This window comes from Chrysochloris asiatica, unplaced genomic scaffold (genome assembly GCF_000296735.1).
Source record: "Chrysochloris asiatica unplaced genomic scaffold, ChrAsi1.0 scaffold00013, whole genome shotgun sequence".
NCBI classification, from domain to species: domain Eukaryota; kingdom Metazoa; phylum Chordata; class Mammalia; order Afrosoricida; family Chrysochloridae; genus Chrysochloris; species Chrysochloris asiatica.
Genome location: NW_006408531.1, coordinates 25,018,481 through 25,034,406, shown reverse-complemented (window position 1 = coordinate 25,034,406; position 15,926 = coordinate 25,018,481). Strand labels below are relative to the sequence as shown.

General features: G+C 36.7%; 1 protein-coding gene across 1 annotated transcript in view; it reads left to right on the top strand.

Annotated features, from left to right (window-relative positions):
* Nucleotides 1–15,926, top strand: part of LAMA2 (laminin, alpha 2) — a 747,229-nt gene that overhangs the window by 376,095 nt on the left and 355,208 nt on the right. Inside the window, exons 19-20 of the mRNA XM_006834727.1 lie at nucleotides 9,619–9,830; nucleotides 13,164–13,270. Coding sequence (XP_006834790.1) covers nucleotides 9,619–9,830; nucleotides 13,164–13,270 — 319 coding nt within the window. The remainder of the gene's footprint in view (nucleotides 1–9,618; nucleotides 9,831–13,163; nucleotides 13,271–15,926) is intronic.

The following is a 15,926-nucleotide window of genomic DNA, read 5'->3' as shown; positions in this document are numbered from 1 at the left end:
GAGATGGATCAGCCAGGTGGCATCATTGATGGACTCGGGTGTGGCAGCGGGAGGGAGGTTGGCCCAGGATCGAACATTGTTTCGTTCTGCTGTGCATGGGGTCGCTATGAGTTGGTTCCGACTCGATGGCACTTGACAACAACAACAACATCACGCAATTGACTTGCTTTTATTTTTTGGGTGCTCTGTATCATTTGTTGTTGTTGCTGTTGTTGTGAAGTGCTGTTGAGTTGGTTCCAACTCATAGCAGCTAGTGGGTTTGAACCACCAGTTAGCAGTGCAGGGCTTATCCAGTCGAGGATGCCCCACATCATTTACCTGTCAGTTATTTCCTCTTGCATTGGCTGGGAGAAAACTCAAGACTTTATCTAGTGAACTTACTTTATAGCATGTATTTCGCATCCTAAAGACACCCTCTATTTCATCTTCGTGTGTGTGACATTTTCTCTACCTTATTACATCAGTTTTATCTTAATGTATGTATATATATATATATATATATATAATGTTGTTGTTGTTAAGTGCTGTTGAGTCAGTTTCAACTCATAGTGACCTTTGATAGGGTTTCTGAGGTTGTAAATCTTTGTAGGAGCAGAAAAGCTCACCTTTCTTCAGTGGAGCAGTCCAGTGTTTATCCTACAGAGCCACTGCCCTCCTACATATTTGATGGTAGAATTAAATTCTTTTTGTAACAAGGATAATTTTATTTGCATATATGCATTCATATACCTACCTAGATATATCTATATGTATATTTACATACATATGTGGACATATAGTCACATTTGTTTTGGGTGATGGTTGTGTGCTTGAGTTGGTTCCAACTCATGATGAAACTATGTAGGGTTTCTGAGACTGTAAACATTTACAGGAGCAGAAAACCTCATCTTTGTCTCTCAGAGCAGCTGAACTAGAGTTAAATGACATAATCTTGGAATCAGTTGAAGTCAGTGAGTCAGTTCCTTCTTCTAATGTGAGAGACAAGTCACTGAACTGGCCAATTCAAATTCACTAGACATTTTTAATGTGCAAGTTTATTTCTCATTCTAATTTGATTGTTGTTATTAAATGTGATCTTCTGTCATGGATATAATTGCAGTTCCAGGTACAAGCATGTGGTTCTTTATGTCATTTAAAGAATATTGAAGCACAAATACAGATTTTTCTGAGTAGGTTTTATTTAGATGTATCATGTCAATATTATTAACGGAAGCCTAAATTTGTTTAATCATTACTAGTAGAATTGAAAATCACTTAGTTGTATGGAAAAGACAACATCAGACTGTGCATTAGTAACCCTGGATTCCAAGCAAAATACCCCAAGAATTGGGTAAGGGAAATGCTTACCTTCTCAACCAGCTCATAGAATTATTATGGAAATGAAATGAAATGATTTGAAAAAATACAATGAAATTTTAAAGAGCTGGTCAAATCTAATGTATGTATTCTCACTGCTTAATTTCTTCTTGAGAAAGAATACTGATTTTTGTCAGCAAACACATCTTATTTTATTTCTGTCAGTTTTAGCTGACTTACAAGTATATTTTATGTTTTGAAGTCTGTTTTTATAAGTGGTTTTAAAGTGTCAGGAGACTTGTCAGTTGCATTTGACATGACTTATAGCACATTTATTTAGGATTTTAAAAAAATAATTGCCATGATTTTCTTTTAGTCACTGTTGTCCTACAGTGATTGGAAACCTAGAGTTGCAATCACTTCCTTTACAGATGATGAGATAGTTCTAGAATGCCACTTTTGATGACATATATCTACTTTAGATATTTATCAAAAATATGCATTAAATCCAATCTTCTCTTATGCCTGTGAAAAGAATAGCAATTCACCAGGTGATGATGGGGGAAAAATATTCTTTTCATTCGTTTTTATATGTGCCTGTTCTCTTCAGCAAGGAGCCCTGAAGGAGCAGTGGTTAAGTGCTCAGCTGCTAACTGAGAGGTGGAAGGCTTGAAACCACCAGAAAATCCACTGGAAAAAGATGTGACAACCTGCTTAGCTGCTATGGGACAATTGTACTCTGCCAATAGGGTTGTTATGACTTGTAACTGACTTAGTGGCACATAAAAACAGCAACCTTCTCTTCAATTCATTCACATTACCTCCACAGTGAATCTCTTTGGGTCATGGAAGCCAAAACTAGGTATGTCTGGGCTATGTTGTCAGTGGCAGCCATCTTAAACATGGAATCTCTTACCTGGATCATATTAGTAAGCTCAATATTTCCCCCAAATCTGTTTATTCTCTTTACACCACTAGATTGAGTCAGCTTTTTCACTGAATTGAGATGCTTAAAATAAAGGACCTATTAATAACTTTCTTTTATCAAAAAATAAGCTTCATTAAATCTCTACAAACTACTATGAGTTAAGGGAGGAAAACAGTATTCAAAACCAGTGCATGTGATGAGACTAGCATCAAAGCTAAGAAAATATTTCAAGTAACCCAGTGTCAGAAGCAAAATGAGATCAAGACTTGAAGAGCTTAATTTGTTGTTCTCTCTTTAATTCATTTAGCCATGAAGCAAGCCTCTATCAAATTGTTCTGTCATATATAATAAAAAATAAATCTATTTAGGGCAAGCATCATGGGAGAAAGATTAATTGGGGGCATTTCCCTTTAAAATGGTAGAGCTGCAAATATCACAGAACTCAAAATTGTTCATGGCGCTTCAGAGAGCCAGCAGATGACCACAGTGTAATGTGACAATCTTTTGGTATGGTTCAGGCAGGAAAGTTGTCTCCCACAAGACAAAGCACTATGATCAAAGTTGAACATGTTAGTGACATCTTAAACTAGCACATAATTCCTTAGCCAGTTTCTGACATGGCACTAACTGTTAATTCAAACTCAAGATGGAAATACATGGAAAAAGACAGGTAATCTTCTGAAACATGCCAAAGAAATGAAATGGCAAGGTGATTTGTTTTGTTTTATTTTAAGTTTAGGCTGAATATACTTGGTCTCTTATGAATGATTTCCCAAGGATCCCATCCTTGACATTTGGCATTATTGTTAGTACACACATGTTTGCACATACATAGTTATGGGAGTGGTACTGCGAGTCTAAGTGTACCTCCTCTGCTGCCACCACCACCAGAACCATGTACTGAGTGCCCAAAATCTCTAACAAATTGCTCTGGACTGCTTCAAGTTCAGAAAGTATGTGAGGCTGTATTTCATAAGACTTGGTGAATCCCTAAAATTTTAGCAGCTGTACATTTCCACTTGTTACTGATGATCACAGACCTGAACTGTCAAAAGTTAATTAATAACATGTCACAGAACACAGCTCTCCACTGGGCTGTATTCCTGTCTGCGGAAATAGGAATGTCATGTCATCCTCGATTGGCCAGACCCTAGTCTTCCTCTGTGAGTCAAGAATGACCAGTCTGCACCCTTTTGTCACAGCACTGCTGGTGAAAGAGATATGAAAATATGCTGCTAATAATTTTGTGTATGTGCTTCTTTCTTGTCCCTATTGTCACCCAACAAAATCAACATAGCTTTAGCCCAACGTGCCATCTAGACCAGAGTCTTGGATTGATCTGTGATGAATGTCCTGTTGGGTACACAGGGACACGGTGTGAGAGGTAAGCATACACTTCACTGTTTTTCAAATGATTTCTACCTTGGGAGTTACAAAACCAGAGGCATGATCATTCTCTGCACTGCCCCTAGAAAAGCCGCCACACTCAGAGAGGTAAAATAAAGTTTTTCACCATACTTGTCAAGCAAATACTTATGATTTTATTGTTTATTTCTACTTTAGAAATTGCTCTATAAATCTTCATTCATGCAAGAAATATTTGATTGTTTTAATGTAAAAGGTTAAGTATTAACCTATAATATTCTCAGAAAGTATTGCTCAAGTGGAAAGTCCTGCACTCTATTACCTCACTGTCTTCTTTGGCACCACTTATTTTTCATAATTAGCTTTTGGTCCTTAAAATGCGGCTTAAATATGTGGTTCACAGAAGAGAAAGTGGTCCATAATTTACTTTAAGTATATTTGAAAATAGAAACAAAATGTAATTTATTATCATGACTTATAGTCTCTTCTCATTACTCCTAACCAATGTATTCCTGTGGATTTTACTAGATTGCTTTGCAGCAGAATTTGGACATTGATTTAGGTAATTTATGTGCTTATTTTTCCTCTGGAAGTGTTTCTGAAGAATAGGTTCTTCTCTCTTCTGTATGAAAGTGGTATTAACTTTCCCCTTGAGATCATTGTCAAACATGACCAGCTCTGCTTTAGCGCTGAAAATAGTCTCCTCTGCCACTGGCATGTGGGAAGTGACCTGCTTTGACCCATCGTCACCAAGGCTAACCCTGCAGAAGGCTATCTCTGCCTATCCAGTGTGTGTTCTTGGTAGACGTCACCCTTGTTTTAACCAGCGTGTATAATGTTAATAAAGCAGAAGCCAATCCTGTCATCTGTGAATGACAATCCCTAACAGCAAGAAGTATTGTTTGTGAGTATGGAATCACCAGCAAATTATTATGCAAGAACAGAACTGAAAGAAGTAGGATTGATTTGCATGAAACAAATGGAGAAGGTGGAAGTTCTTCACCATATTAAAAGAGAGAGAGAGAAAGAGAAAGAAAGGGGGAATGTGTATAGTATTTACTATAATGAGAGAACATATAATTGTCAAGACAGATTTACATCAAATGCCTAGTTCCCAGCTCACTGTGTTGTTGTTGTTATTAAGTGTCGCCGAGTCAATTCTGACCCATAATAACCCTGTATAGGGTTTCCAATGAGCATCTGGTGAGCTTGAACCACCGACCGTACAGTTCAAACAACTTTGCAGTCTGACGCATTAGCCCAGAATGCCACACCAGGACTCCACTGTAGGTAACTTAATTTATATTTTTAGCAAATAGAATGTGGCAGCTGCCCTGTCATACAAGGGAATTAAATCTGCTTATTTAAGTGAGCAGAGTCTCTCATGTATTTATATTGTTTTGCTTCATGACCTGTATTATCTGTATATGTTGCACAATATTTTCTGAACCATCTTCAGTTTAATGCCCTACCTTTTTAAAATATCTGCTAGTAGTGCTGTGGGCTAATGTGCTGGACTATAAGTTTGGTCTGAATCACAAGGTCGGTGGTTTAAACTCACTAACAGCTCCTAGAAACCCTATAAAGGATTGCTGTGAGTTGGAACCAACTGGACAGTACTTAACAACAACAACAACAGCTGTCATATGCTAGTCCAGAGCTGGACACTGATATAAGCACACACATCATGCCTTTCTTGCCCATAACAATCTCACATCTTAATTTAAAGTCAGTGAGAATTCTAGAGAGAGTCTTTTTTCTGTCCTACAGCTCACTTCTCCCTTCAGACTTAGGATGCATTTGAATCATGGTGTTGTTCCTGACACAGGAACAATTCTGTTTGTTTCACTCCGCACTAGGACCCTACAGCTACACTAGCCTCACTTCTACATTAGTTGGCTAGGCCTACTTAAACAATTAAGGAGCTCTGGTACTGTAGTGGTTACAGTCGGGCTGCTAACCTCAGGGTCATCAGTTCGAAACTAGCAGCTGTTCCGTGGGAGAAAGATGAAGCTATCTGCTCCTGTAAAGATTGACAGCCTTGGAAACCCTGTACAGGGTCACTATGAGTTGGAACTGACTCCACGGCACATAACAACAACAACAATTACAACAACGTGGGTGATTTTAAACAACAAAGTTTTATTCTCTCCATTTCTGAAGAGTGGATTTCTAAAGAGAAAATGGGTACAAGGTGTCAGCAGGGCCAGCCTCCCTCTGGAGGTTTCCAGGGAAGAGTCCTTCTTTGCCTCTTCCTAGCTTCTTGTAATTGACAACAATCCTTGGTGTTCCTCCGCTGGAAACTGCATCACTCCATTTTGACATAGTCTTTTGTATGGGTCTGTGTAGAATACAAATTTTTAAAATTAGGCTACAGATTTTATCTGAAAGTTACTGAAAAGACAGCGGATTGAATGAGGTAAAAATTGCTTTCTTTTCTTTTCACTTTTCCTCAACTATAATTTTCTTTTGCAGTCTCTTTCTTCCTTTAATGCTGTTGTTTTGTTCGATACTCTTGAGTTGATTTCAACTCAGAGAACCCTATACTATGTTTGAGCTCACAATTGTTATGTTTGAGCCCATTGTTACAGCCACTGTGTCATTCCATGTCATTGAAGGTCTTCCCCTTTGTCATTGTTCCTCTCCTTTACCAAACTTGATATCCTTTTTCAGGGCTGGTCCCTCCTGATAACACATTTATACCGGGTGAGCCGAGTTTCACCATGCTCACTTTTCAGAAACATTCTGCTCTACTTCTTTGCCAGACAGTTTTGTTCTTTTTCATGGCACTCCGTGGTATATTCAATATTGTACACCAACACCATGATTCAAATGCATCAATTTTTCTCTGTTCTTCCTCACTAATTGTCCAACTTCTACATGCATATGTTGTTGTTGTCATTGTTAAGTGCCATCAAGTTAGTTCCAATTCACAGCAATCCTGTATAAGATTTGTGTGGAGCAGCTGGTAGGTTTGAATTGTTTGCATCCCAGCACTGATCCTACAGCACCATGCCAGGACTCCATAAAATAACTACATGTGTTATGTTGTATACATGGGGAGTACCATTTATGTTTAAATTCCTGTTCCTTGGTTCAAACCCACCCACTGCTCCTTGAAAACCTTCTACAGGGTTTCTCTGAATTGGAACCAACACAACAACAACAATAACAGCATTTGTGTGTAAGATGTCAGTTTTCAAAGTATTACAATGTGATATGAAAATGGTTAAAAGCTATGGAAGAGAACCTTAATTTCTCCATCTTTAACAAGGAATCTGATGTGAATTATCTATTGAAACTTTCCTTATTCTGCCCTGCATGAAAGTAGAGTGTTTGAGATTCGAATTACAATTGGTTTTTGGTAGTATGAACCAACTGAATAGGTAGAAAACTTAAAAGTATAGTGGTTTTACTATTTTTTTATTGATTAGACCACAAATCTTATTATTATTAACAAAGAATTAGATGATTGGCAATATTGTATTCATTGACCCTAGAATTATTTTTTTTAATTCCAAATGAAATGTTTGCATAAGTTTCTAAGAATACTATTGAAAGTATACAAATGCAGGCAGAAACCCACCCAGGTGAGGAATGAAACGTGATATGCAGCAGAGAATGTTTAGTAGAGAATCCTCCCACTTTCAGTAAAGTGGAGTATGAATTATCTATCGTCTATATTCACAAATTTCCATTATATGTCTAACAGCTAAAATCAAAGGCACTTGCTTCTTTAGTAATTCTATTTAATTATTATCATGTTCTTTCTGAATTGCTAGTTTTTTTTCTCCCCTTTTTTCTTTTAATGTGGAAGAAATTTGACTGTATTAATTGGTGTCTATGTTAAGAAAAAATTCTAGACCTTGTTATATAATGCCATCTCTCCTGAGGGCAGGAAGTCATTTTGATGAAAGTGAGCTAAAAAATAATGGGTTTTCGTTGGCTATAATAATGATCACTTTATATCTGTATTCCAGTGGAGCAAAGTCTCTCTCCTACTGGTAAACAAAATGAGATGTGAATATACGTGTGTGTGACCACAAGTCCTGAATATCAAATAAGGCATAAAGAATGGAGTTAAAATTCAAAGGATATGTGTATTATCTTTTTTGAATGCCACTCCTGAAGGTATTGTGAGAGAATTTTATGCATTAAAATATTAGTCCATGTTTTAGATAGAGAATTAATAATCAATTATATTTGTGAGTGGCATTATCTTTGCAACAAATGTTTATACAAAAACTTTTACAATTTCGATAAATATTTTGTGAATACAATTAAAACTAGTACTCTCATTTAAAAATATTATGATAAAGGCTTAAATCTATGAAGTTTTTAATGCATACATACATCATTTTCTAGAAAACATAATGTTAGTCCACAATTAGACATTGAGACATAATTGTGATGTTTTGAATGTTTTTCCAAAATAATATACTGTATTTAAACCATTTCTATTTTACATGGGAGAGAAGCTATCTCAAAATAATAACAAATATCTGGGATTAAATGAGAATAAAAATATTGAGGAAATTTTCATTTCCCTCATTGTTGTTTTATTTTCTCTTTCAATTTTGGCCACCGCTGTAAAAACAAAACAAAAACTTTGTATTCTGATAAGATGGCACGGTAACAAGGGTAGCCTGACCATAAGAATTTAGATGCCTTGTTATGGGTCTCCATTGGCATGTGTGACTTAATGTGAAGCTTGAGCAAATGTAACTGAAAGAGAAAACAGACCAGAATTTAAATAGGTCCTGCGTATAAGAGTGTAGCAGTGAGTTTATCATTTGGAATATAATTTTCAAATGTAACATTGAATTAAGGAAAATTTGATACTACAATTTAAAAAAGTATTATCCACTATGCCATCAAAATAAAGGGATTTTTTTTTTTAATACTCATCCTATTGTATTTTGTTTTCTTGCAATGATTATAATCCCTTCCATGCATCATCATTCAACAGTATTTGCTTCTATTCTATTGTGGTTTTTTTTGGAAGGGTGGGTTGGGTTGGATGTACACCAAAACACTCAGGAATATATAATTATTCAAACAATCAAAGGGCATACTCTGCAAGCCTGCCCCCAGGCTGCCAATACACAACCCCTCTCCCCCTATGAGTCCCCAGCCTCTTCATCTCTCCATGTCATCATCTCTGTCTCCATCTCTGGCTTCGCTGCTTCTCTGAATAGGGTCTTTTTAAATTTTCAATATTATGCAGAATAATATTAGGTCATTAAGAAAAAAATTAGAAAAACCAGGAATTAGCTAAAACAGACACTGGGCACTATAACACATTTAAATACTGTATGTTATGTCAGTGTGTAGACATATCTCCTCGAACTTCCCAATAGTAGATCTTCTATGAAAATCTGCCTCTGAATGCATATGCAAATACATAGAAATATATTTTTAATACATAGCTATCTGCAGAGCTTTTTGGGTTGGGTTTTTTTTGTTTTGTTTTGTTTTTTTTGGCAAGGACTCAAATAATGACAGTAATTTGAGTCATAATTTTCTATTTAATAAATTCAGAATTTTCGCTACTGAATTTTCTTGTGAGCAGCTTCTTTTTCATAACAAGCTTTTGCTGCAACAACAGCAAATGTGAACCTTACTCATTTGTACAGAAAACAACTGATTGAAGTAGATACATATGATGTATTGTACTACAAAGCCTTTCTAACATGGACCCAGATTCCTCCAGTATACCAAGAACAGATTTCTTATTATGCTTTGATCTCGTCTTAAGTACCAGTGACAAGATTTTTTTTTTCTGGCTGAAATCTAATTACTAGATGGGCTGGCAGGATTTCATTCTGTATCTATACTGTAGTTATAGAGGGTTTTTTTTTTTTTTTAAATCACCTTGAATTTGAAAAAAGAAGCTGTTTATTTAAAAAAAAAAAAAACCTATCATCTTGGCAGATGGGTATGGGTAATATGCAAAATCTATAAATATTGCTCCAAATGGATTTCATGACTTTCCCTCAAGTACTCATTGATGAAGTATTTCACCTTAGGTGTGCAGAAGGGTATTTTGGACAACCTTCTCTACCTGGAGGATCATGTCAGCCATGCCAATGCAATGACAACCTTGACTTCTCCGTCCCTGGCAGCTGTGACAGCTTGTCTGGCTCCTGTCTGATATGTAAGCCAGGTACAACAGGCCGGTATTGTGAGCTCTGTGCTGACGGATATTTTGGAGACGCAGTTGATGCAAGGAACTGTCAGCGTAAGTCCTGAACTATTGATGCCTCTGACAGAATTGATGCGTTTTACCTTATAGCAAATGATGAGTTCTTGAGTGAGGACCGAAGAATAGGAAATTTTGTATAATATATATGATAGCTGCGTAGCATATATACAGAATCTGTGTATTCTAAAATAGTTCTTTACAATTTATAATAAAATAAGTCCTTTGGAAGCTACTGCATTGTTGAAGTGTATTTCAAATGATGCACACTGGGATGTAGATTTCAATATGAAGTTATGTCCACTGCACAGAAGAGGATTTCTGTTTATTTCAACTTCAAACACTTATTTTTTAAAATGTATATGCCCATATCATTTCATTAGTACTGATCAGTGAATAACAATGAGCTATGATTTCATATGTGCACTTTGCATTCTTTATTTCATAACAGGTGGGAAAATTATGTCAATAACTGTATATACTTGACATTTATCGTTCTTGAATGGTTATTCTTCTCCTGAGATGTAATCACAGAATCTATTTCAATGTTGTTGTTTTTTCCCCATAAAGTTAGCTACCATAGAGATTTATCATTGTTAATAGGTTTTGTCCCTCATTTTCATTCTCTTTGCTGTGTTTTTTCAGTGTTGTGTACTATTCACAAATCTTTTATATTAGTGACAACATAAGATGGAAAGGAAACATTGTTGTGGAAGGTCAAATGAAATAAGAGTCCACATTAGCACATGATGCTGCATGTAACCATCACCAGATCATGTGCTATTATTATTATTTCTACTCTAAAGAGTTAGTGAGACCACACATGAGTGTACGCCTGCCAAACTCATGTAGCAGAGGCTCTTTCAATCATTCAGTGGTGTTCCATTATCTGTAGATTTGTGGCTAGTTCTTGTTAAGGGCCTTTGAGACAGCTCCAACTCATAAGAATGCAATGAACATTAGAACAAAACACTTCTCAGTCCTGCACTATCACCATTGCTGTTACACTGAGTCCATTGTTGCTGCCATGATGCCAATCCATCTCATTTGGGGTCTTCCTCTTTGTCATTGACCATCCACTTTACCAAGCTTGATAGTCTTCTTCAGGGCTATATATCCTGGAGAAGGATATCATGATTGTTAAACTACCTTCTAATAATAGATCTGAAATATGAGAGACAGTGTCTTGCCGTTATTCTTATAATCTTCCATGGTACTTTCAGTATAATTGTCCAACATCATAACTCAATATATCAGTTCTTCTATAGTCTTCCTTGCTTATTGTTAAACTTTCATATATATATGAGGCTATTGAAAATACATGGCTTGAGTTATGTGCACCTTAGTCATTACACAGATACTTTTGCTCTTGAACACTCTAAAGAGGCCTTGTGCAGAAGATTTGTGTAATGCAATACATCTGTTGATTTCTGCTGCTTCCATGAGTGTAGATAGTGGATCCAAGCAAAATGAAGTATTGACAACTTTAATCTTTTCCCCATTTATCATGATGTCTTTTATTGATCTTGTTGAGAGATTTTTTGTTTAATTTACAATGAGGTGCAATCCATACTGAAGAATATAATCTTTGATCTTCATCAGTAAGTATATTAATTTCTCTTTGCTTCCAGTAAACAGGATTGTATCATCTGCATATTGCAAATCATTAGAGTCTTCCTCCAATCCTGATGACACATTCTTCTTCATGCAATTCAACTTCTGAGATTATTTGCTCTGCATACAAATTAAATAAGTACAGTGAAAGGATACAACCCTAACACACACCTTTCCTGATTTTAAATCATTCATTATCCCCTTGTTCTGTTTGAACGACTGCCTCTTGGTCTTTATGCAGATTCCTCATGAGAAAAAGTAAGGATTCTGGAATATCCATTCTTTGCAATGTTATCCATAGTTTGTCATGCACTACATAGTTGAAAACCTTTTGCATAGTCAATAAAACACATGTAACCATCTTTCTGGTATTCTCTGCTCTCAGTCAAGATTGATCTGATGTCAGCAATGGTATTCCTAGTTCCACATCCTCTTCTGAATCCAGCTTGAATTTCTGGCAATTCTCTGTCAATGTAGTTTCACAAGCATTTTTTAAATTATCTTCAGCAAAATTTTACTTGCATTAATGATATTGTTTGATGATTTCCCCATTCCATTGTGTCACTGTTGTTTGCCATGGGAACAATAGATTTCCCAGGTAACTGTCTTGCAAATGTCTTGGCATGGATGAATGAACATCTCCAGTAGCTCGTCACTTAGTTGGGAGACTTCAGTTTGTATTCCATCAACTCCTGGAGGCTTGTTTTTTACCTTCAGTGCAGTTTGGACATCTTCCTTCAATACCATTGGTTCTTAATCATGTGCTACCCTTAATGTAGCTGGACATCAACCATTTCTTTTTGACACAGTGACTGTGTGTATTCCTTCCATTTTCTTTTGATATTTTCTTCAACATTCAATATTTTGTCCATTTTTGTTATTGGTAAGTGCTGTTGAGTTGGTTCCAACTCATAGTGATCCTGTATAGGATTTTTGAGTTTCAGTTAGTAGATTTGAACTGTTGGCTCAAACTTACCTTGGAGTCCAGCCCATTATCATGCAGTGCCACACCAGGACTCCATTTTGCCCATAGACTACTTCAGTATTGCAGGCTTAGCATTCAACTTTTACTTCAGTTCCCTCAGCTTGAGAAATGCTGAGTGTGTTCTTCCCTTTGGATTGACTAACTCCAGGTCTTTGCACAATTCATTATATTTGACTTCATTTTCTTGTGCTGCTATTCGAAATTTTCTATTCAGCTCTTTTATCTCCTCATGCCTTCCATTTTCTTTAGCATCTCTACTCTGGAGAGAAAGTTTCAGAGTCTTTCCTGACACGCATTTAGGTCTTTTCCTTCTTTCTTGTCTTCTTAATGACCTCTTGTTTTCTTACTGTATGACGTTCTCAGTATCATCCCACAGCTCCTCTGGTCTTTGGTCTTTTGTGTCTAATGCATCAAATCTGTTCTTCAGATGATCTCTAAATTCAGGTGGAATATATCCAAGGTCATGCTTTGGGCACTTGTAGGCTTGCTTTAATTTTCTTCAGTTTCAGGCTGAACTTGCATATGAACAATTGATGTGCTATTCCACAGTCTACCTCTGGCCTTGTTTTGGTTGATAATGTGGAACTTTTCCACCATCTCTTTTCATAGATATATTCAATTTGATTTCTGTGTATTTGATCTGGTCAGGTCCATGTGTATAGTCATCTTTCATGTTTACAAAAGGTATTTGCAATGAAGAAGTTGTTTTTTGACAAGGCTGTTAAGACAATCAGCTTGCTTTTCTTGATCACATGTCTCTCTCTGATTCCCAGCCTGTCGCTGTAATATCAATGGCTCCTTCTCTGAGGTTTGCCATACCAAGACAGGACAGTGTGAATGCAGACCTAACGTGCAGGGATGGAAGTGCGATGAGTGTAAGGTAAGGAGGAGAAGCTACCTGGAACTATAACATGGGCTATCAATGGCACGCTCTATATGCCTTCATATATTGAAGAAAGGTGGTAAAGAATGATTTCACCTTACATGTAAAATTACTGTAATCAGTGAATTTTTGTTCTCAAACTAAAGCAAAATTTGCTGCACATGAATACTTGACCTTCAACTTACCTTTCCTTGGCAATAAAATATTTATAATGTATAATATTTACTGTAATGTGAATGTTTCTGACACAAGTAATATACACATTGATCCTGTTCCATGGATAGTAAAACACTCTTTCCGTTGCCTTCCATTTTGGGGAGAATGCAATGTTTCTTCTTTTGCTTTTAGCAAACATTTTCTTCTAGTTCCACCCTTTAAAAGTTAGCTCAAAGGAATATTCTGCTCACCAAAAGTTTTAGTAAACAAGCTAATTAAGGTGTTTTTTAGAGACATAACTTTGCTAAAATGAAATATTTAATTAATTAAACTATGTTGCCCTTCATGCCTGAAGATGTTCTCCTTCCTCCAGTATGGTATGCATTTTGAGATTCTTCCATGAAAGGTGATGGATTACTACTCACTCTCTCACATAAATCATTTTTAATTGTTGATAAAGATTGTTGAGCAGAAGCCAGAATTTCTTAGTTTTTAACAACTGACCTTTTTGTAGGCAAGTTTGAAAATATCTATCTCTTGAATAGTACCTTATGCTCTTTCTTTCTTTCTTTCTTTCTTTCTTTCTTTCTTTCTTTCTTTCTTTCTTTTTATTTTCTTCTGTTGGCTTTTAAAGCCCAGTATGTGGTGGGACCCCAAGAAAAGATTCTGTGTGCAATGTGACTGCAATGCCATTGGCTCTGTGTCACCACAATGTGACAAAACAGGACGATGTGTTTGTAGAGCAGGCTTCGTAGGCAAACTGTGCAACCTTGGCAGGCAGGTGCACCGACAGGAGGAGCAGCCACAGAGAGCTCAACGAGTGCTGGGGTCTCCCCAGAGGTGGCGTTTCAGCAGCTCCAGCGGGTGCCCAAGGGGAGCCTATTGGGCCCCAGCTCCGGTAATTCCAGAGGCGTTGCATGGCTCGTGTCTCAGCATGTTGTGTCGAATGTTTAGCGGCTGATGTTCCCTGGTGGCATTTTACCAAATGACAGTTGCTAAGTTTGCAAATTGCAAATGCAAAAATTAGACTATCTCTGATTGAAGCCTTGCCTTTTAAAAATAGCTCTCCATATGCTTTAAAGGGTATTCAGTTTCAGAGGTTCATAAAAGTTTCAATCAACCAGTGATTGGTATAAATCAAAGAAAAAAGTATTTGTAGGAACATATATTTTTAGAAGTGGAAGGGTTCTCAAACATCATTTGGATTAAACTAACTTATGTGAAGGATCAAATGAAGGGACACCCAGCAAAGGAAGTGAGTTGCCCAAAACAGTTCAGCCCCTTGAACACAGTTGTTCATCTCTACAATGGCTTTTATACGTTTCCTTTTCTTCATTTCATTTCTCTTCACCATATGGACATTCTCCACATAGTCTATGTTCTCACATATGTTCTAGCATTTCAACATACTTAGTTATTTGATGTATTTCCACATTATAATTTTACTTTTGTATACAACAAACAGAAGCTTGGTGGCTCAATTTTTAAACACTTGTCTGCCAAAATCTTGAGATTTTGACCTTGCTGATACCATATGCCATAGGAGAATTTGCCTATTATGGAAAGTCTGCATGGGGCAGGAAGATTCTACTTTTTTTGTCATATCAGTCATTAGCAGGGAGAAACATGACTTGGTTTGTTCTCCTCAGATGAATCTAAAGGAGTGGAGCGTTTACCCTCTCCACAGTAGATTCTTTTGCAGGGAGATGTTTTGAAGTGTATCTAGAGATATCTCAGAGTAATAGTGGGAACAATGCATAAGACGTGCACAGGGAATGTTCTTAGTAAACGTTGTTGTTAAGTGCTGTCGAGTTGATTCCGACTAACTCATAGTGACCCTGTGCAGGGTTTCCAATGAGCAACTGGTGAGCTTAAACCACCTACCTTGCAATTCAAACCAACCTTGAAGTCCAACGCATTAACCCACAATGCCACACCAGGACTCCTTAGTAAACTTTAGGTATCATTAATATTCTATTGTTTCTTAATGAAGATATTTAAAAATAGATACTTTCTCTTAAAGCAACAACAAATTAAGGTAAAAGAAAGGAACAGTAAATTATCAAAATGCCCCCAAAATATGAATTTAGCTGAAAATAAACTCTGATTTATGCCCCTTTTCTACTGTTCAAAACAGTGTATTGTCCTGGCACTTTTTTATATTTGTATTCTAAAGAGTTCTGTGAGGGACTGTAGAGTAAGCACTGGACTGCTCACCAAAAGGTTGAAACCTACTAGCTGTTACTCAGAAACCCTATACTGGGTCTCTATTAGTTGGAACTGACTCAATGGCACTTAACAACAACCACAACATCTATAGTAAAGGCCATAGACTTTAAAGTCAGGCTTGATGATTTGGAATTTTGACTCACTATTGGCTAGTTGAATTTAGAAATTATCTGAAGAACAGATTTGATACATTAAACACTAAAGACCAAAGACCAGAAGAGTTGTGGGATGACATCAAGAACATCATACGTGAAGAGAGCAAAAAGTC